The sequence below is a fragment of the Neodiprion pinetum genome, chromosome 1 (genome assembly GCF_021155775.2).
Source record: "Neodiprion pinetum isolate iyNeoPine1 chromosome 1, iyNeoPine1.2, whole genome shotgun sequence".
Taxonomy (NCBI): domain Eukaryota; kingdom Metazoa; phylum Arthropoda; class Insecta; order Hymenoptera; family Diprionidae; genus Neodiprion; species Neodiprion pinetum.
The window spans coordinates 27,626,718-27,649,580 of NC_060232.1; the positions used below are offsets into that span (position 1 = coordinate 27,626,718).

Consider the following 22,863-nt stretch of genomic DNA (forward strand, 5'->3'; position numbering starts at 1 on the left):
TTGAAATTTATTAATTCTTTTCAGTTTCTTGAAATTCTACTATCTGAGCTGTGAGTAATATGAGATAAAGCCACAAATTGCTTTGAGAAGTTGTCCGCAGTGATAAAGTAACTGTTTAAAATTTCTACCTGAATAATGAAATAATCGTTATCACTTTATCCCCGGAAAGATTGTGATGTTATAAAATGATTGGTATTATTTTTAGTAACTGCGAACAACATATATATATATATATATACATATACATACATACACATAGATTTATATGTTTTTTGTTTTCTTTTACTTTAATTATAATCCCATTTGTAGATCAAGATATCGTGTAATTGGTGTAATCAAAATGTCATTAATTGGATGGAAAAAAATGTACGTATTGTTACCTAAATTTGGCGTTGGTTTAAGTCCCGTAATGAAAATATTTCGCGCGTTTCAACCTCTGCGTATTTCTTTCCGTATTTTGGCATCGTTTTACACGATACAAAAATCCTTAATCACAGACCTCGATCGAGTGACGTCGCATTTACCGTTACACGTGTACGCGTAAAATATAGAATATCGTGTAAATGGATTTGCAGACCGTATCCGGAAGTAAAATAATGCCGTGGTAACAACCTCGCGTATATATTTTACCGGCGAACCGTGCACAACGGTCCCGAACAATTTCCTCGAACCGAATTTTTGCCCATTGTTATAAACCCAGTACAGTATTTATTATAAACAGCGAGGCGGTTGACCACGTTTGAGCCTTGAAATAACAACGTAATCCGTCATCGTTGCCTAAATCAAACGTTATTATACCTACTTACCGGCGGTCACGCGATGTTTTGTACATTACGTGCGGCTTGTGACTCGAATTTCTCTCCTATATGCCGTATCCCGAACAGTGGCACCTGTCCGACGTATAAAGCAACCCGTTAATGCCTCCGACGAGGTGCCTCTTTTTATGCATCTGTATGCACACCTACCGATACGATACTACATGTGTAGCTATGCATAAAATGCAGCAGGCTCATACTCGCGGCGTTTTCCACACACTGAGAGAAATTTTCAGTTCCGGTTACCGCTCAGTCCTTAATTATTTTCATCTTTTACCACAATCGATGCATTGCATGGTTTCTAATGGTGCGGAATGATTCAGATGCATAATGCAATAATTTTCATTCGTTGGGTGTCGAGTGGTACGAAAAGAATTATTCACAATTCACCTATGACGTGTTAAATTTTCGGAACAAAGCTGCGACTGCGCGACATTACACCGCGAACATGTTTTTGTTCGACGATCGTCTGGTTATTCTCCCTTTATTCGGACTTGTTATTTCGTTTCGTCGTTTTTATTACCTTTCTTGTTTTACACATGTATTTTTATTATCAATTATCAGCGCGAAAGTGCAATAACGTGTCGACATATTACAAAATAAAAATCCAATAATAAAAGTACAATTACAATAATTCTATACGATAACGGAATATTTATATTCACGTAGTATCCGTTCGAACAATAAAGTAATATCTTCTTAAATTAGAGTAAAAAAAAATAATCGTAATCGTAATAATACCATTAACAATAATTTAATCACGCTTTCGTTTATTTAATACACGTATATGCGTATATCATATGCACGTATCTGCGCTTCACGCGTGTTTCTGTGAAAGTCAAAGAATTTTACAACCTCAAATATCGTTCTATGCGGCTCAGCGATTTTTGTGCCCGCTTCGTATATACGCTCGTAAAAATTATCTATTAATTTTTCTTTTCTTATGATTTTTTCTAAATTCTTTCGTCCCTTCACAACTTACGGAAATCAGGCCAATGAACTTGAGGATTCTTCGTCAAATTGAATACAGGAAGTATTTTTTACCTAGATTGTTTTTTCACGTAGCTCAAGATAAAACTATTACGGTAGCGACATCTACGGGAAAGTTTCGTTGAACCTGTAGGACAACTTGAGGGCAAACTTATCGACAGCCGCCAGAAAATTTAACATGAGACTTTCATTTTACCGACTGTAAAAATTGAGTGATTCGAATTTGGTTTCGAATTGATTCGTAGAAAGTGAGTAAAAGAAAACAAAAAAAAAAAAAAAAAATTCGAAAGCAGATAAAATTCCAAAATCTCATTTGTAATATTCTTCTCTCATTCCAATTTTTGTTTCGTATTGTCAAATTATTATATACTTAAATATTAGTGATTCACCGTCTTTGAGTTCTCAGACGCAGTTGCAAATCCTCTTGAGATTCTACAGTGTCGTATCTGAGGAACATTGTTATTATTATATGTCTTTATATTCTAATTCTGAAAAACGTTCAACCGTATCGACCATCACGTATACGTACAGAATGTCCCATTTCAATCAATCATTGCAATATTTCCAAAATCAGTAAAGGTATATACAGGAAATATACCGTAGGAAAATGTTACTCGGTTTGGTTGCAATCGGTTAAATGAAAGCTAAACAATGAATTGAAACGAAACATCTATCTAAGGATTGCAAAGAAAAGGATTGAAATTAAAATTTCTGGAGGACAGATTGAGTTGGAGAAATTTGATCGATGGCAAATGACGTCCCCTCGGAAAAATAAAATCAACTTTCTTCGGGAACATTAATCTTCCCCATTCTTATTATACATTTCGAGACATCGCAGTTGATTGATTGAATTATTTCTAACAATCAGTTGTTCGAGGTGATCTGACATGTGCAGCAATGTGGAAACCAAAAAACGTCGGTATAAAGACGGTCCCCGCTGCCTTCTAAAGCTACAAGCCTCTTCTGCACGTATTGCTGTTGACATCTACTCGTGTATCCGGTTGGTAGGGTGCACAAGCCGTTGCAGGTATCCGATCTGAAGTTGCAAAAATCCGCATGAGGTTGGCACGCGATAAGACGTAATAATGCCTGAATAAGGTTCGGCATCTTCGCCGAGGACGACCAGCGAAAATTTGCAAAATAAACTCTCGTTGGTTAATTTTTGACGAGAACAAGTCGATGTTAAAGTTTCATAAATTTTAGCCAGTTTGTTTGCCGGTAAATCCGATTGAAAACTTTTCTCTTTACCCGACTGAATTATAAGAGCAATTCTCAGGCGATGAACCTCCTCGTTAGCACCTGCAATCAAATTATTTCTCCGCAGCTGAACTCTGACTTACGCGCACGTCTCGCTTTTCACTAGCTGGGTGTACTTGTCCCCCTGTTCCTGTAGGTTCACCACGTACATCCAGTTGCCTCGGTTGTTCAGCGCTGCTTTGGGCATGATGAACTGCGAATTGGTGAGGCAAAGCGGGGTCGCTTGGCTCGAGGCGTTTGCCTGACGACGAGATCTGCTCTTCTTCGAGGCGGCAAACTCCAGGAGAGGATTTACACGCGGCGATCGACGAGGACGTTTTCTCAATGCTCCGCTCTTCGCGTTGCTCCGAGTGTACCTGAACATTGGGTTCGAGTCGAGGGGCCATTCGTTCAAGGAAGTCATAAATTCAACGATTGGAAATCGAATTGTAAACCCAAGGAACCTGATCGGCTGACGTATTATTTGGAATAACGAGGAATCAATCGAGGTAACTAAGATGATCGGAAATCATTGCGAATTACTTGAAATCACGTGATAGTCCGAAGCAATCGCACGGCGAGCGTTGGAGGTTACAGAAATCGTTGAATGGCTTGTGAAAAACGCCTGATGGTTTTGAATCGTTAACATTTTGTTGCTTCCTGTGATTTGTTGTGATTTTCTTTAGTTCTGTCGAATTGGAAAGTCACTGAAAATCCCATAAAACTCTAAAAAATTATTGGTAATCATCGTTGATGATGTAGGAATCAGTAGAAATCACTCGAAATCTATTTTAATTCACGTCACGTTATAGACAGACGTTTTGCAATAAGTTCCTCCGAAGAATATCCCGGTGAATACGGACAAATTTCCCGTAGGTACACCGTAAGTGAACGCATTACCTGTCTGGCCACCAGCCTTGAGGCTGTCCAAGGGGATCTAGAGCCTGGACTTGGGAGTACAAGAACGGACTTTCTTGTTGTTGATGGGAATGACGATGCTGCGGAAGATGCGGCGAAAGCGGATGATGCGAAACTCCTAGAGCCGGCTGCAAGAACGGGTTGTTCAGCGACCTGGACGGTGTCGGATAGCTGTACCTGCGTCAAAAAGGTACATACATTTTTACAGACAATCGAAAGGCACGGTGAATCAACGAGGGGTGCAGATATGCGGGGTGATTTGATCTTCCAAGCTCTGATACCACTTCTCAAAACTTACCCCTGCTGGGACTTGTTGGTCGGAGGTCCGTAAATTGGTGCGGGTGGTCCGAAGGGGTATTGCGATGGGAGGAACGGTAACGGTTGTGGATACAGCTGAGGTACTTCCGGTCGTTGGTAGTCGTAACCTCCGTGGTATTCCGGTTCCGTTCTTCAAATCGCGGTTCGCGGTTAGCTCGGATTTTAACGGTTTTACAGAACCACAAATTCAGATGAGCTTGAGAAATTCGCTCGCGAGGCAACCGAATCGTGGATACTAGTTTCTGCATACGCGGTTACCGGAAACGATATATTTATACGTCGATGATTTTATAAAAATATTTACTTCGAATGAATTCTCTACTAAACGATTGGATTTTTCAGGGAACCCGTGACTTATACATCATGGTATGGCACAAATCAGTCTTTTTACTGGACTCGACCTCTCAAGCGCAACCGTATTTGCCGTTTTTGGGTGATACTTTACACCCTGCAAGTGATTATGTACAAAAGTAGAAACCCACCGACCTGTAGGAGTTGAAGCCGTCCCGAGATTCGTCGATTAATAGCGTGTTGTAGTCAAAACTCCATTTGTCGATTAGGAACCTGATCAGCTGTCTGAAATTGAAAACACACGAATGGCGATTAGATCGCAATGAACTGTTCTAAAGTCTAAAGAAAAATTTCTGAATTCTGTCTTAAGATTTTATTTCAAAACACTACCAACTGCAGCTTCTTACCATCTTATGCAATATATTTCACGACCGGGACAGATTGGATTTTAATGTTTTCGATATTACTTATTGTCTACGAAGTTTATAATTGTACAACAAGAAAATGGCACATTCGCATTGAATATCGATTTCAGCATTTTACAATTCTCGATATGCTGGTACAATTCTGAAAGGATCTAACTTACTTAATTTTCCCACGATTTTGAATGATAAATTCATACTCAAACTTCAAGTTTTTACAATAATCAGGGACATAAATTTTCATGGTAGATTATTTTTGACATCCGATTTCAAGTTTGCGGATTTAAAAATGGAAACCTGGATTCTGGTTGGGTGTAAAGTTTTATATCACACAATCATCCTTCGGACGATCACTATGTATCTATTAAATAAGTAATTTCACCGGTGCTTTCTGTTATACGGGGCATCGAGATCGCTCGAACTAGCAAGGATGGAACGAGGAGATAAACACGTATCCGAGCCGATTCCATTATACCTAACAACCTAGTTTCGTATATTATAGGTATACATATAAGAGACAGATATTGTTCGTAGTGGCGGGAACGACCTAGTTGTTAACGTTAATTAATTTTCGGGGTTAAGACGACACTTTGTATGCTAATTAGGAATTGCTTATTCGATTGAAACTATTACCAAGTCTCGGGGGACGCGATGATAAACCCCACATCCCTTAACCTTAACCGATTACACGTGCTCCCTGAGTTCACCTTGTTCACCAAGCTCTCCCACCTGCCTTACACGCACCTACATACGTAAACGAATATTCTCGATCACGTTATTATCTGCGTACGTGTATCCGGATACTCACCGTGAATCGGATGTGAATTCGCGGTGCAAGATACTGATGTAATAATCCGAAAATGCTGATTATCATAGAAACTATTTCGTGTGTGATATTCAGCGATTGTCGAGATATTGATCTTCGCGTTCTCGGATATCTATGTATAGTTTAAAAAATGTCCAAAATAATTTAATAGGTCGCAGATTGTTAGCGAATGATTTATCTCCCATCAAGAGTTTTAGGGTGAATATTCAGCTTCTTTCTGACTTGTCACTACGTTAATCCTAAACTGTCGTACGTCGTTCCATAAGCTTGGCAGTACACGGAACGGAAAATATGTTTGTTCAAATTCTGACCAATTAAATCGATTTTTGATTTTACGGTAGCCATGTAAATCTATGTAAAATTTGATAACCGTAATCATATCGGGACTACGGTTTTTGAGCACATGTTTACTTTCGATACGAATTCATTCAGTCTTGCACGTATATTTGAGCTTCACGTTTCACACGTACCTGTGAAAAGCCTGATGTTTACTCGTCGTCCATTCGTGACTAGGAAGAAATAGATTCATTTTCACAACTCGAAAGACTGGCGTGGTTGAGATCTTTCTGATATACAAAGACGCGGCAGAAATTATATTTTCACGATATCTTAGTCTTCTCTACAGTCTTTTTTCGTAACTATGAAATTCGTTGCGAAACACCTGCAGTGGTTTATGATGCGAAACCTACAAGCTAATTTTAGTTCAGTACTTGGGTAATCAACTTTTTTAAATCCACACAGAATCATGGATTTGCCAAGGTAATATAGAATAACCTAACACCACGGATGAAAATCTTTCTACAAAACATTTGCAGTGTTTTTAATACGATCCTACAAATACTGTGTGAATTATTAAGTTTCTCGGTGACTTTGACAGAATTACAGGGATATTCTTTGATAATCCCTACTTTGTCGAAAAAAACGATATCTATGAAAAAAATTATTCTCCTCGAAACAAAGGGGAGAAGTAATAATTAGTATTTCCTGAAAAAATCTGTCTTTGTGTACCGCGCAAATATATTTACACTAGTTATATCCATATGGATGTATATAGGTATATAATTCTGACGTGCGTCATAATGTCTGTATATATATATATACACGTATGTATGAAGGCATGTATGCATGTACGTAAAAAAAAAAAAAGAAAGAAGAAATTTGTATGTACCAAAGGAATGGCGAGAAAGGTCATTGTTTGCCAGTACCCGTGGACAGAATGCAAACGATTTAAATTCAGAAATTCAGAGCATGTCTGCAACGAAACAGGTGCCACGTTGTAAAAATGCTGCCACCAAAAACTAATGCGTGATGTGCCGGACGGGTATGTGAGCAGAAAATTGAAATGAAAAAACAGGAGTGGTTTCTGCACAGACCCTGCACCTTCCAATATCGTCCCGATAAAAGTTCTTTATAACGGTCAACTCCATAGCTACGGCATGATAATAACAAAGCCCGAATAGTAAACTTACTTTTAATTGAAAACGAATTTATGGACGGATTGTTCGATTGTACGAATCATAAGTATCGATTGTGCGGAACGTCACATCTTATTTCCGAATCTTTGCACCGTTTGGTGAAAAGTTTCTTCATTAAAAAACAGCCGTATAAAGCTAATAAATTTTTTACACGTATTAAGATATCAAACGATTCTCACCCTATAACTGCACAGATATAAGTGACACTAAGCTCGTAAAAGTTAATGAATCGGTGATTCGTGGCTGGAATATGCAAAGTGTATAATATACGTAGGAATTGAATATAAAGAACGCCTCGTGCGGGGAAAACGTATCGAGGCAGAAGTGGAGGTATAACGCAGGTGTAAGCCTGCGCAAATGCTGCGTTAAGTCGTCACAACGAGGCTGAGTGAAAGTTTACGGACGTCCTTTAGAGATGGGCAAACCACTTGCTCCGTGAAGATACGTTTGTCATTTCCGAACTCTCCATCGTGCAGATCCTCTTCCGGATTGGGACGCTCTGGCGGAATTTTAACTTATTTGCGCAATCGGTTCGCCGTTACGCCGGCTAGGCAAATCTGAAGTTTAATGCCTACAACGTTTCTTGCCCTACGACGACATTTCTAATTTCAATATTTTAAACTACCTTTTTAACAACGTTTATTCAGGGATAGGTATAATTGCAAAAAATTATAACAGCACTCCTAGTTGCAGCGTGAATTTTTTATTCCTGAACGCACCGATTTCTGTCCATGTACGCGTTTACCAAACGTGCGTGTAAAGTCGACAGGTCATTCTTTTGCTTTTAACAACGACTAAATTTGCGATCCGTTGGGTCTCGTTACGCTTTTTTTAATCAAGAGACACGTTTCTTCGCGAAAATGTGGCAGCATTGTTACGATCGTCGTCCTCGAAACAATTCGTTTCAAAGTGAAAAACTACTACTCGATATTCGTTCACTCGAAACTTAGTGGAATTATGGAACGAAAAAGAATCTGTACGATGATTTTGAGGTGAAAAAAAAAACATAAACGAGTATAAGATGCATCACCATTACTTCATTACGACACTTATTTGCCATTCATTATTTCTTGATAAAAGGAACTGCAGTTCCAAGTTCTTAGCTTCGGTCCAGCTCAAACGACGTATCGAATCTTTCTTGTCAATATAATTCTTTTCTCGACGTAGATCGGAGATGGTATATTAATAATCGCTGCAGGTGCCGCTCTCTGATCATCCAAGCCCGCGTTGTAGCAAATAATGAGCTCTCCCGGGTTTTACCGGCCGCTTTCGATCGCCCGTCGTAATATGTGATATACCACACATGAACCAATTCAAATTAAAAGAGCATTAGAAATTTATACAGCCATCGATAAATTGGCGAACCCAGACTCAGAAGCGAAATTAATTACTTGGGCAGCCCCAAAAGCTGTTATACAACGAAAAAAATCAATGAATACCGCATCCTCGAATTTATAAGTGAAGACATTTCAATTCCCTATAATTTTTCCCTATCAATTTTATTGCGCTGTTCGCTTCGGTGTAGGCGAAATATTTCTTAATTTCTAAACGAGCTGTTACAGTTTGAACAAAAAAAAAAAATAATAATCGACAGGTAAGCGGGAAAATAATCGTATAATAATGTAAGTGCGTATCAAATATAACATCAGTCGCACATTTCAGAGGCTTACTACAGAGATGCACTTTTTCAATGTCTGTAGATTATACGAGTCTGACCTAATATCTTGTGGTGACTGTTTCGCAAAGGGGTCGAGAAAAGATTGTTTACTTTAATTTTTTTCCCCTCAAACGTTATGTCAACATTTGAACAACCATTACAAAGACTCGGACATTCTGCACGTGTAACAGCGCTCCGGGCATCATTAATGCTCAGCGACTTTTCTTGGTGTTCGGAAATCCCGGCGCGGTCCAAACACCAAATTCTTGTTCCGTCTTCGTACGCCTTTCACCAGCGTATGGCTTTCAAGTATTATTCACCAGTGCAAAACAATCCAGCGGTAGGTATCTCGTACAAACAAATTTCTAAATTGCATCCAATCCCCAATCGGCGTACTGAATTTTTAACCCCCTGTATCCTCGTTTTCGTTTAAAACGCGAGCCGTGACAATCACGTTTGCCATTTCGATGTTTGTTTGATTTCTTTTTTACAATCAGCGCTGGAAAACGCGAATACGGATATATCGTGGAAATATCATTTGAACGGAGCACAAAAAATGGGGTGAAAAATATTTGGCAACCGAAAACAATATCAATTATTACATCCTTGCTCGCTGCGTGGGTCGCGGTTTTCATACGGTTTCACCGATTTTTAGACCATCCGCGCGGACACCGTACAAAAATCGAAGTCGAAAGTTTTCGTGAGCATCTTTAACCGCGATATATCGATAGGCGACTTTCACTCTACGCACCAAACTGCGGGAATCGTAATACCGACTACTTTTAATTCAACGTGAATTACTGATGACTGCAGGTGGTTTGTCTGCATACGAGTATAAACGTACGTACAGGTTTGTACATTTAAATGGGATTTTACGCACGTTCGAGTCGCCCATCTCGTTCTCGCATACGGGCATCCTCCGGGATGTCGTTTTTCACGAATGTCCAAGAACTCTGATGTATAATGCATCCTTGATTCTATTCCAAGATAAAGGATGTTTGTTTCATATTCTCGATGCCAAAGCGCAAAGCCGCGGCGTGTACCTAATGCTATCCAAATTTCTAAATTACGAAATTTTATTTGTTGTACGCTGCTTGAAACAAGTCGCTTGTTAGTCATAAACGCGGCACGTAACTGCCGCGGCCTTTTGACCCCTCAAATCACACATTTCTCAATAAAAGTTACATACACTTACACTACTAAGCGTAACACTATAATTATGTGTGATCGAAGAATTCTAACGCTGTTAATACGGACAGTGAAAACTTGAAACGATTTAGAGAGCATAATGATTGTTACTATATTTCTGAGAATATTATGCATTACGGTTTTATTGATTCATCCTACCACAGTTACTCGGTGAACTTTGATGTTTTCACTTATGAAAAATGCCCGAATTTTTATATTTCTAGACATTAAAAAGCATGATTTCACTGCGAAAGAAAGTGGCATTTATCGGGAAGCCAATATTTCGTTATTTATCCAAGCCCTTCACGCGTCATGCTTTTAAAAGATATTCCAACTTCAAAGTACCGAAAATCATCCGAAATAGCCTCATCGCGTAACCGATCACGTCTTTAACTTTCCTCAACACGTGTAAATACACACATTTTTTAATCTTATAAAATATATCATTATGACAGCCAACTCACATATTGCATTTGAAACACGGATGTTGAAATCTGTACAGTTGCTCCGCATAAAAATTCAGCAGGTACATGTATACGGAGGGTCTTTGGGTATTTTGTTCAAGGTGGAAACTAGGTCATTTCCATTTCTATTCTCATGTCACGTGGCACGTGGTTCCGACTCGCTTCCGCTACGCCAAACTTTCCCGAATTAACTAATTTCATTCGAAGACATTCTAATCCAATATCTATCTCCGCTAAAGTTATTATAAAAATATTACACCCCGGAGCACACCCATAATTACAAAACATGAATTTGCCAAGATTGGATTCAAACACTGAATTTGAGTTGTCCCCACTCTCAGTCTACATTTGCCTACAAATACAAATCCATGTTTCAAATCCGTCGAACGAATAGCACGATAGATCGAAGGCGAGCGTAGCAATGCGTTAGAGATAACATGGAATGCAAGTATCAGTCAAACTCCAATCGATTTATTCCTTTAAAGATCATGACGCATCTCGTACGTATTCTACCGCGGGAATTTCTAACTACTGCACGTTCCGTCGTCTGCTAAAATTTAATGCGCATGCGCTACAATCGGAGAGCGGCGGTTCGCCAGGGTGACCAACCGTAATAAATGTAACCTCAAAAATGTTGACAGTTCTCGCTGGCAGTTGTGCTCAACACCGACAACTGTAAAAACTTTTCAGGCTTACATACAACGCGGCGAACTATCGTCTAAATTTATGCGGTTGGTCACCCTGGCAAATAGTCGCTCTCAGATTATAGCGCGTGCGCGTTACATTTGAGCAGACGACAGAAGGTGCAGTCATTGCGAATTCACTCTGTATATGTATCAGTGATTGCAAGGCCACGGTTATGGTAGAGCAAGCATCTCGCATTACATCCTGTTTACCTATTCTTCAACTATTATACAAACAAAAATCTGTAGTCACCGTTACTACGTAGTCTCGACTATCAACATTTTTCACCGTAACTATATTTTCTCGTAACTACATACAGCCATAGTAATTAAACTAAACAGTGACTTGTACTGTATCTTCTTGTAATTCCAATAATATTTAAACCATTATTGCGAAGCGTACCCATTTTTCTAGAATTTTCCTGCCATTTGTACGTACTAATAAGGGGCCGTTTGATCATCCCAGTTGAAAGTGACGCGGAGCATGCACCGATAAATACCGAACTACCTGACGTGTGCTCGAATTTAATTGTCCAGCCAGCTTACGGCTGCTTACAGTTTACTTTGATTGGAACGATAGAACATCCGGCAAATCCGATGACTGTTATTAGCGACCGTGATTTCGAATAGTGGGTGTCGGTCGAATCGGGAACATTGCACACACGATGAACGAAACGTAATATAACAAAGTCGGATCAAATCAGTAGCAGTAATGAGGAACGGATTTTTTTTCACCCTTTTGTTCACTCCGAGGTATGAAGTCATACCTGGATAATATTGAGAGCCAGGCGCCGGAGCGAGGCAAAGACTGCAACCCTGAAAGCGGCTTAATCACCATTTGAACTTGTATTCGCTCGAAGGTTTTTGCTGGGCCTTATTATTACACACGCGAAAATGTGACACAACATTACGGGGCGAGCCTTGAGCCTGTCGCGTATGAACGAGTTATTAATTGTTCCCGGCTCCTTGACTCGGCTGAAACCAGACTGTGATATGTTAGTTCGCAAACTCGCAAATAAGGCCAACTTCGTAATTAACCGCGCCGACTCAAATACCGCTTGCCTTGCAGTATTCCCGAAACGCGTGCCATCTCCCGTATAATAATAATAATTATAATTACGGTCGAAAACAATTCATGTTTATTTGTGTGCTGTACCAACGGGTTTTTATTGCACAAGGGAAAGAAGTAACTCACGCGGATTTGAAATTCTTGAATGGTGAGAACTTCGTTGTTAAATTTCACTTTCAAGTCAACTCGTACATCATGCCACTCACGCTTATGCTTGCCTAATACATGCTACACTGCCCGAAAATTGAGTGAGTACTGTTAATTTATCAAGTTTGCAATTGTACTTGGGATCAGAGAAAAAAAAATCAGGGTACTTGAAGACTATTGACCCGCTGGGTTCGAGGCGAACACGATGGTCTGTTTGAATTCAATGTTTATTCATACTGGTTTTTCGAATTGGGTAATTGTCGATTTACTTGCAGGCGTTCTATCGAAATTTCGTTCCTTCTCCTTCCGCACATCCGCAAGCAAATATTATATATCCTTTTTTTCTAATACTCGGCGATACCCGAAGTTCGTAATTAATTCTGTCGAAACTGAGTACATTGTACACTCTCGGATAAACGAGGTGTGAAAAAGTCATTACTCTGCTCATTCTATCGGCGATCTAAAATTTCGTAACAATCAAAGTATGTCATGTCCAACAGCTAAAAATTGATATATGTAAATTTCGATGTGTAATAGGTAATTGGTAAGACAGGGAAAAGCTAATTCCTTATTGGACCCACGACGGTCGTAACGAAGAGAAGAGGAAAGTAAAGTAACAGGAATGGATATTTTCTCTTCGAGGTAAGATTTTGTTCCAACGAATCCCGAGTTCGGAATTGAGCAGAACACGTGTAAAAAAGCTGGCGGCGATTGGCGCTCCGTACGTACTTTCATCGTTGGTGAAGACAGTTCTGGCCGTGCGCAATATCAACACGTGTAGCCGGAGACTTTAGCCATTCGATCGGCGATATTTCGGGGCGTCGGGTCAAGTTGAAGGCACATTAAGATGTGCGTAAGGATGAACGAAACTGCCCGAGGCTCCGAAGCGTTTGATTTAATCATCCGGGTATGCACATAAAATTAAGATCCAGGAGTCATGCGGCAAACTAAAAACCGCCTGCGCTAAAATACCGAGCGTCGGCCTCGGCCGAGAGTTCATTACCTTCGGTCTAAGTACCTGCACCTTATAATACCATCACCCAAATGCCGCTGTGCTCACCGCTGTTAGCACGAGCTCGATAATTTTTTCGCAATTACCGTGGATCTTGTGTCACGCTAAATCGTAAACAAGCCAGTGAATCCGTATCGTAAAATATCGCTGTGAAGTTTGCGTGGATTTTTCTGCACATCAGGCGGGTGGTGTTACAACCACCGGAAGTTTAAGGCTGCGATTAACTTGCGCCAATTCAAACGGATCGTGGCTTGCAATTCATCACCGTTTGTTTTGCCAAAGCTTGTGATTATGTTATACTCGCACGGGAAATATTCGTATATTTTTATACGGATGCGCTTATCCTCTACGGAAATGCAGAATGAAAGATTTTTTTTTTTTTTATGTTTCGGGCGGATGAATCGAGAGAATAACTTTTTGTATCCTGTATAGACAATGTATGGGCGCGAATCAGATCCTGCAGACCTGATATTATCCATTCGTTTTTATTTCGCGTAATTAAATGAAATTCAGAACTCTGAAAGCGAAGTTGAAGAATAATCGATGGTAATTCGATTTGCAAAAAGTGTTTTTTCAGCACGGAAAAAAAATTTGTTATTGCAAAGTTCAAGTACAAAATCCCAGTTTCACACGATTCCATGTAGAAAGATCAAAGTATTCCATAAGTGCTATTTCCATTGTTAATTGAATACCACGAGTATTTTATTTGTTTCAATCAAATTTAGATGACAACGAATTGACTTCATCTACGACTTGAGAACGTTTGTTTTCTATAATTATCTTGTTTTGAAACTACCTTAGGGTGTTAACAGTAAATTTGAGAATATCGAGTCGAGTGGAAAAATATTAAGAGATATTAGTGTTTTGAATCAGTGGCCCATGTTGCGGAGTCACGGTGCGTATGAGGCATTCCACCCCAAACTGACCTACGTCTGACCCTCACGATCAGCGATATTATTTATTTTTAAGTATGGCGTAGAGTGTAAAAAAAACTTCCACCGGGCTTTAGACTTTTTGGACCACGGTGTGATTTTAACTGCTCCCAAAAATACAGAATCCCAATTTTCGAACGAATAGCCCAAAATCGATTGGCTTTGAATTTTTCTCACGAATTCTTTGTCAAAAAACGACAATTTTTAGACGTGTGCGAGCTGCAGGCGAAACAAGTGGTTAAAAAGTGAGAAAAATTGAATTAAATATCAATTTCAAAAATATAAATTTATATTTTATACTTTTTTTTTCTCAGCAAAACAGGATAGGTCGGCTTGGTGTGGAATGCCTCATATACAGTAAGAGTATAATGGGTCTGTAATTGGAATGTTAATCCGAGGTCATTCGATCATTCAAATTACGTCTAATCTCAATCGATCTATTTCCAAAAAATCTGAGAAAATGAACGAACCGATTTGTAGGGTCGGCAAGACGGTCTCACCAAATTCGTTATTCAACCGCTGTCGAAATTTTTGGCATGATTATAAGTTGTGCGTACGAATGACAATTTCAAGTGGACTTTTAGGTTACCTTAGAAAGTTTCATGAAATTGAATACTTATTAATGTTCTTTTTTTTTTCATTCGTCACCTCCAATAGTTGAATAATGTTCACCGAGTACCAGAAGCACATAATTTTTTGAGACCTACTTGAGCTATTACATATATGATATTTACCTCAACACAGTTTGCTGGAATAAGTTTGTAATTAATGGGGTTGACGGAGAAACAAAGTTTGTTTCGAGACAAGCATATTTTTAAAAATGAACTGTGCAGGTATCAAAGCTATAACGAGCTATAAGCTCTTTTATTGTTTTGATTCTTTCAATACCACAAATTCTTAACATGCTTCGATGCAAATTCGACACTGTGATGTTTCAGGATTCCATTCCAAATGTCTTGTTATTAAATAATAATTGTTTTTTAATGAACGATCTTCCGCCGATAAATTAGATAATTTATAAATGCCTTGTTTACAGGTTTGATAATACAAACAGCTCTGTCACCTTCCGTGTGTTAGAAAAGTGAAAATTCTCCGCGGCACGAAGCCGAAGACACGTTGCATCGTGGCGTTGAATTTTGATCAGAATTTCATGTTCAGATAATGTTTATTTATTGTAACGCCCGCGTGTGACAAAGACAAAGATGAATAGGTTTCTATATGCAAAAGTATAAACTCTGCGGGCATAATACACCGATTAATTTGAAACGTGTACGTCTAGTCTCTATGCTGTTTAATATTCTTACTGTGGATAGTGGTCCAGCCTTTCGCAGAAGGTTTGTCCGGGTTTTGCGCATCTTGGTGTATGTCCAGGAAGAGCTGGCAAGAAGGGCTCGTGTCGAGGAGGGTGCGGACAGCCGTATTCCGAGCAGGGTTCGGGATTCGCGGCCGTCACGAGGACCTGTAATCGAGGATACGTTTGTCATTATTAAATGAGATTTCCTATATTCCTCAGAGCTGTAGGTACGTACGGTGTAATAAGTAGCGTTGCCCGCTAGTCGACAACTTTCGTTTATTTCAATACTTGTTACACGCTCAGGATGGAAAAAAAAAAAGAAAAAAAAAATTATAATCCGAGAGAGTAAAAAGAAATGGAGGGCCTATTAACTTTTGAAAGTCTGACTTGATTATCCATGTTTACCGATTGCAAATTTATACCAATATCCCATCGCGTATATTCGGATTAATTATTTCCTGTATAAACCGTCATCGTACGGGACGCAGTTCGTATCCGTTAACTAACAAATTTCAATGTCCCGATTCGCAGATATCTATTCAATTCACAGATACAGACGTACGTTGTTTGTTGATATTCGTAAGACACCTAAATAGGTCATCTGATTATTGATTAATTTTTTTTATCTTCCATTGATTCATAACAGCATCACGCTTTCGGTGTTGAAATATAATGCTTTCTATAATTATATTACAATGAAACACTTTTGTTGCTTCACCGAGGCTTTTAATGTTCGTGTAAAAAATTTTCATCCTATGTCAGATTGTTTTTTTCTTTTCTAATTTATAGGATTTTCACTTATATTCTGACGATTACAGGTAACATGCCATGGAACACCATGATTAATGAGACTATTGAAACGTAGGCAACGTCAAGTTAGTGAAAAAACTCTTACTAAGAATTACATTACAGATAGATGTGTAGATAATATTATGTATATGATGAAAAGAGAAATGTCACCGTAGGACACATTGTTTTATACGGGGCATTCCCTACGAACTCCCCAACGTTTAGCTGATTTTTCGCCATTTCTGAGAATGGAATTTATTCTTTCTTGTATCCATTGATAAGCAGACGGATGCTACGATTTTGTTTAAAATCAATATACGAATTGTTGGTAGATAATTAATTATACATGGTATTTTAGAAATGAGTTATTTGCAAAAAAAAAACCAAAGCATTGTATTCCAAGATCGTTTTGTTTTTTTAATGTTCATAATGAATAATTAATTGCGATTGAAAATTTTGATATTTTAGAAATTGTTTATTTACAATTTGGCTGTTTTATATATATCTATATAGATACTTTATACTCGTATACTTAGCATACCTGCATGATACATTCTACCTGCATCAAGTTTGTTTCAAAACAAAAATGAAAGACATGACCAAAATATTTTTTTCTACACTACTAAAGTATGATATAAAACTTCTCCATTTTTTGATTCTATACGTATAATATACAGTTGTAAAAAATCATTATTCGACACCGGTTCATTAAATGGAAGGAAATTAATTTCACTTTTGAAAATAGCGCAAGATCGCAGTTATCCAACAAATACCATTAGCGAATGTTGATTTGTGGTTTCCAAAATGACTACTGAAACAACTACAAGACAATATTTGTTGGAGGAAAAAAGTCATCAGATTCGAAATTAATCGTTAATCGAGTTGGCACGGAATCCCCCGTATATACATTTATGAACACGGTAAGGTGCAAAGTATATTAATCGTTGCGTGGAATATTACATACTTCAAACGATCTTTAAATCTGGAACGGAAATTACGACTAGACGTATATACTGTATATATTTTACGTACTCGAGAACATTTGCAGCTTGAACCACACAGACGCGTATAATACTGCGAATCATAGAAAGTTGCTATTCGGACAAAACACCGGTACCCTTATCTCAGATCTGAGTTTATACCGCCAATTGCGGAGTTGAATCACGTACGTATTATGCACACTAGGCAGAAAATTTCTTTTCAATTTTTTTTCTAACATTAAATTACATCCAACTTCACACCAAGACAAGCCACTATCTACCATGCAGAAAATAAATTCTAAAAAATGCAATGGTACCTATATTATGTTACAAGTGGGGAAAGTATGTCGATTAGTGATAATCGGGTAAAAATTTATCGACAAATAATTAAATGACGAACCTAAACTGCACAGACACAAATTATAATTTACGACTATTACGCATAACAAATTATCTTACAATCACTCGGAATTCACTCTGGATTACATTTTTTTTCTACTTTCCGTAAAGCCAAACGATCGACCTCTTGGCACGAGCCTCGCGACCCCAGAGCGACTAAAGTAACTGGTCTAGTCATTCCATTGACCGCATCATTGACCATCGCAGCGTTGCCACTAACTTGACGATAGAAATATTTCTAAACGAAAATCGGTGAGTCAGGCCCCATGCAATGGATACCGTATATTGTGGACGTACGAATCCGCATTGCAGACGCGCAACACCAATTATACTTGATAGCGAGGATTTATAGGTGGTCGGAGGTTCGGAGGTTCGGAGGTGAGGCCACCTTGACATTCAAAATTAAACGATACGCACGCGCAGACGTCGGGTATGATTATTACTACTTATTACCGATGTTAAACACGAATTTTCATTATCTGTTCGCAGGTGTTTCGGTGAATCGTATACACCTTGTACGAAACTTTCTCGTCGGCAAGTCGCGCGGCATTCCGCCTCGTTCATGTTATATGTACCGAGGTGTGACCTACGCGTATGTATGCATGGTGTCCCATTATAATCGGCCCACTGGGTTGCCTCCAAATGTAGCATGGATTAAGGGAAATGTTGCTTGGTTGCAAGGCAGTGCAGTTGCGTAGAATCAACAAAGTTCTACATAGCTTTCGGGGTTTTTGAATTACGGTAGAGTAATTCTCACACGAAGTCCACGAACCGTTTATTTTTCCGGTCATTGACGCCAAATTATCCAATTGAAATACCCCATGTAAGAAGCTTAGAGAAATTTAAACGATTTCGAGTTTAGTTTGGTGTATTTTTAAACGAATCGTCACTTTTTCCTGAAACATTTTTCTGTACTTCATGCAACTACTTCCAGATTCATTGTACAAGACATTTTAAATGGGACACACTTTACGATCGTGAGTATGATGTATGCGTAGGACACGTTGACACGGAACGCTCCACGTCAAATCCCGTTAAAGAGCATTCAGTCGTGTAAATCTACTTCAGATAGATTGATAGTAAGAAAAAAAAAAAAAAAATTAATGTACGGGTGGACGTTTTCCAACATTCTTCGTTAATTGACGTTTGTTATTTTTGTTGACACGACGGATATTCTGACACCTCGTATTATATGTGTGTAATACTCGCATTTCAAAGCTGAGAAATTACGTGTTTGACACTGCGTAAATGTATGTGAGATTCGAGTGATTATTTGGATATTTGAAAAGGTCGGGTGAAAATTTTTTGCCAGTCCAACAAGCCTGCGGAGGTAAAGCATGTACAACTTTCGAAAGTAGAATGCGTTGAAAAATTTCACATGATTCCAAAGTTTCAACTCCACAAAGGTCTTATCCTCAAAGCAGGAATTAATAAAATTACAGATTACTGTATAATTAATATTATACGCCAGAGATTAAACGTAACAATAATTTCGTGCGATAAAAATGTAAGTGAAACTCGTTATAAGGAAAAAAGTAAAGCTCGTTCGATAAGATTTTTCCATACTGTTCTTACATCGAAAAACAGCCCAACTATAGTCTCTGTGGCGAGAACGCTGAGCTCCCAGCAGCATCCGGTAACTCCCTATTGTAACCTACCAGTGAAACAATTATCAATTCTTTTTGTGTCATTTTGAAAGAAGAAAAAAAAAAAGAAAAGAAAACGGTAAGAATCTTGATTTGACACGTGAATTGTGTTGGAATGTGCAAAATTCATTTACATAGGTTACCGCAGCTTATAATTCGAAGAATGTATACCACAAGTATGCTTTCATAACATGTGACTTTCAACGTAAACATCCAATCGTTCATCTATCACGAATTATTTCCAACTACATAGCAACCGTATGACAGCGCGACTAAATTCAATTGCAAAGAATTTCCCGTTCTCTTATAATTATACTCATATACGTTTAGATTACCAATAAGCAAATTACTTCTTTATATCCTCGTGTTGTGATTCGAAGGTTTAGAACCCGCTTTTACTGAACGTAAGCGATTAGGGAAGTCCAATTCGTGGTCTGTCAGATAGTGATTAACTCGATACAATTAGTGGGCGGCAAAAACGCGCGGGAAAAGTGATCGAGTTGAATAAATTTACCGGTAATACAGACACGACAATGCAATGCGTGTGTGTGTTTGTGTGTGTATATGTCATGCTTGCACGGCACAGTGCTCCCACTTTTCAAGTGAAGGTTGAAATATGAACGCCAAGGTTTCACGCTGCACAATGTCAACGACTGTTTTCAGGCTCACTGTGGTGTCTGCAGGCCTGATTTCGTAGCCAGCACAATTGTTTAATAGGTTTCCCCAAGATTACGTCTTTGCGAAGAAAAATCTATACACAAACGCATATCGCATCTCGCCTACGGTACCTTGTATGTAAACGATGTTCGTGCGTAACCGGAAGACTTGAATCGTGATCTTACTTATGAGGTCAGGTAAATGAAAGTTGTTTAGTATGTGGTTGAATATAATTTCTTCAGCAACGCGGATGACAACGTAGAAGATGAAACACTCGACGTGTCACTTAAAAATCTAACTAATACTTCTGCCATGCAGATTTATAGTCAACGAGACACGAACCTTGCACAATCAACCCTGTAAGTATTAAATCCGCAAATTCATACCGGCTGTTACTTAACTCTTAAGTAATTACGAGACTTACGCGTGTGCTACGGACGCAATGCAAAACCACCGCATTACATCCTCGCGATATGTGCGTTTTATCATTTATTTTGTAAAACTTTTAAGGCTTATCTACACGTGTGTTTTAAGTGGACAGGCTTACCGTTAAAAAAACACCTGTAAGTCGCAGTATCATGTTGCTTGGTCGAAGATTAAATGAGTTACACCCACAACACTAATACTCACTGATCGCATGCAGCGGTTAAACCTTGGGTCGGTTTGTTTGTTACCTGTTCACAACACTCGGAGAAAAAGTTTTTTTTTTTTTTTTTTAAATTTTTTGTTTAATTCGTTACATATCTTGACAGTTAGTCTACGATTTAGGGCGATTTAAATGAGGTATGCGACTTGCGGTTTACGGTAAAAATTACTGGATTATTCAATGTATCCAATTGCACGTCCCGTTAATAAACTCTCGCAACTATAATATTAAACTCGGTGCCGAAGGCTGAATAAAAAAGTTACGAAATTCACCGGCTGTTATTTACTAATTGATTTTCGTCTTTTACTTCAATTCTTCACCACTTAGACATTCCTTCGTTGTTACTATGCTGTCATTATAATTAGAGACAGAGAGAAAGAGAGAGATACATATATATATATATATATATATATATATATATAGAGAGAGAGAGAGAGAGAGAGAGAGAGAGAGAGAGAGAGAGAGAAAAACGGAAAATGAACGTGACTGAAGTGATCGACTAGACACCGAGCCAGACCGAATGCCTACAACACACAGGCTCGAACTTTGAAACGCGCGTGAATTTGTATAGCTAGGAATCCCCTTTTCCACGTGCGAAATAGCGGTAGGAACCGGGCGTGTATTTGTTACAGGTACGTGTGTCGATCGAGAAATCGACGGTGATAATACGCGAATCACGATCGGCGATGCCGGGCGAGCTTATGTTACTATGTCCGGGGTCTGCCGCGATGTGCCCCAGATGATTCTGTGCGTGTAACGTATAAGAGCCGTGCTTCTGAGCCCCTTCGCGAACGGGCCAAAGCCGGGAAGCCGAGAGCCGACCGGGTCGCACCTCGTCACAGCTCTCTGTCCCGGTCCGACGGGGCCCAAAGGCCCAGGGTGGGGCTGAACGTCGAGCACTTTCACTGCCATCGCCGGCCGGCTGCCTTGCGTGTGCTCACGCATTCGTGTCCGATGGCCCATTCTTCGTTTCGTCAACTTCCACCGATTCGTCTTTCCTCGACTGGCATTACGATTCCACTTCTCGTTCCTCTTCTTCTTCTTCTTCTTCTTCTTCTTCTTCTTCTTTTTTCTCATTCGGACGAAAAATTTAAACGGAAAAAATTCAAGGGAGTGTCGTACCGGAGCGATCGAAGTGTCAACGTTACAAAAAATCATTTCGTAATCTCCGAAATCATTATACTGAAATCGCTGATGTTGAATTAAAATTCTGCGTTAATAAGCATCGGGGTAATCGTTGGTGGTTGTGAGAAATCATTTTGAAAAGTAGGAATTAAGTGTTGGAAATCATGAAAAAAACACGTGATCAAAGAAAAATTCATCCAAGTAATCTCTCGCAATTACTCTGTAAAATTTAAGTAATACGTAATCACGGTGTTTATTTTTCCTCCGGTGAGACACCTCTTGGAAAAATCTAAGGTTAGAGGAGGTAACCTGCACCCATGGAATATTTATGGAGAGTTTCCACGTCCGAAAGTTCGTCTGTGTAACCTGCGAAATGACGTTTAAAATAGTTGAGATACGTCGAACTTCACTACTATGGGTCTGCGGTATCTGAAAAGTAACGATTTTTTAATTATCGTGTTACTTTTGTCGCCGAGGAGTGAAATGTAAAGCGAGTGTGTCGTGAACATCAATCGATTAAATCATCAATACCTAATTCGTAGGAACGAACATTAATTACTTAATTCATTTAGCTGACACGCAATCATGCGTCTACTCTAATGGTTTCATTTTACAACTCACGCTCGACGAAATTATCGGATCCAGCGAAACCTGTTTTTCGGGTTAGAAATCGTCACTTTTGCAAAACTCAAGCATAGTTGACAATGTGTATCCTAATATCGTTTATCGTAATCGCCCCCACCAGGGCCGAAACGTTAACACTATAAAAAAGTGTTTTGAGTTGTGACCTTCATATCCAAGAATAACATTAATCAACAAATCATCAAGGTCAAGATAAATCGTCTTCATCGTGTATCCTAATCGTTGGTATATTTTACAAATTG

At 39.0% G+C, this 22,863-nt stretch overlaps 1 protein-coding gene across 2 annotated transcripts; it reads right to left on the reverse strand.

Moving 5' to 3' along the window:
* Positions 1–1,338: 1,338 nt before the first annotated feature.
* On the reverse strand, positions 1,339–21,665 carry spz5 (spatzle 5). Of its 2 annotated transcripts, XM_046629397.2 has the most exons (8): positions 21,372–21,665; positions 20,756–21,203; positions 15,748–15,902; positions 4,764–4,853; positions 4,258–4,407; positions 3,942–4,136; positions 3,146–3,418; positions 1,339–2,841 (listed from the first exon to the last, which is right to left on the reverse strand). In XM_046629397.2, the coding sequence occupies exons 2-8, from the start codon at positions 20,786–20,788 to the stop codon at positions 2,670–2,672; spliced, it is 1,068 nt and encodes a 355-aa protein (XP_046485353.1). In that variant the 5' UTR covers positions 20,789–21,203; positions 21,372–21,665; the 3' UTR covers positions 1,339–2,669. The 2 variants fall into 2 exon arrangements, with proteins under 2 accessions (XP_046485353.1, XP_046485362.1); XM_046629406.2 differs by lacking the exon at positions 21,372–21,665 and having other exon boundaries at positions 4,760–4,853; positions 20,756–21,257.
* Between the last annotated feature and the right edge of the window lie 1,198 nt (positions 21,666–22,863).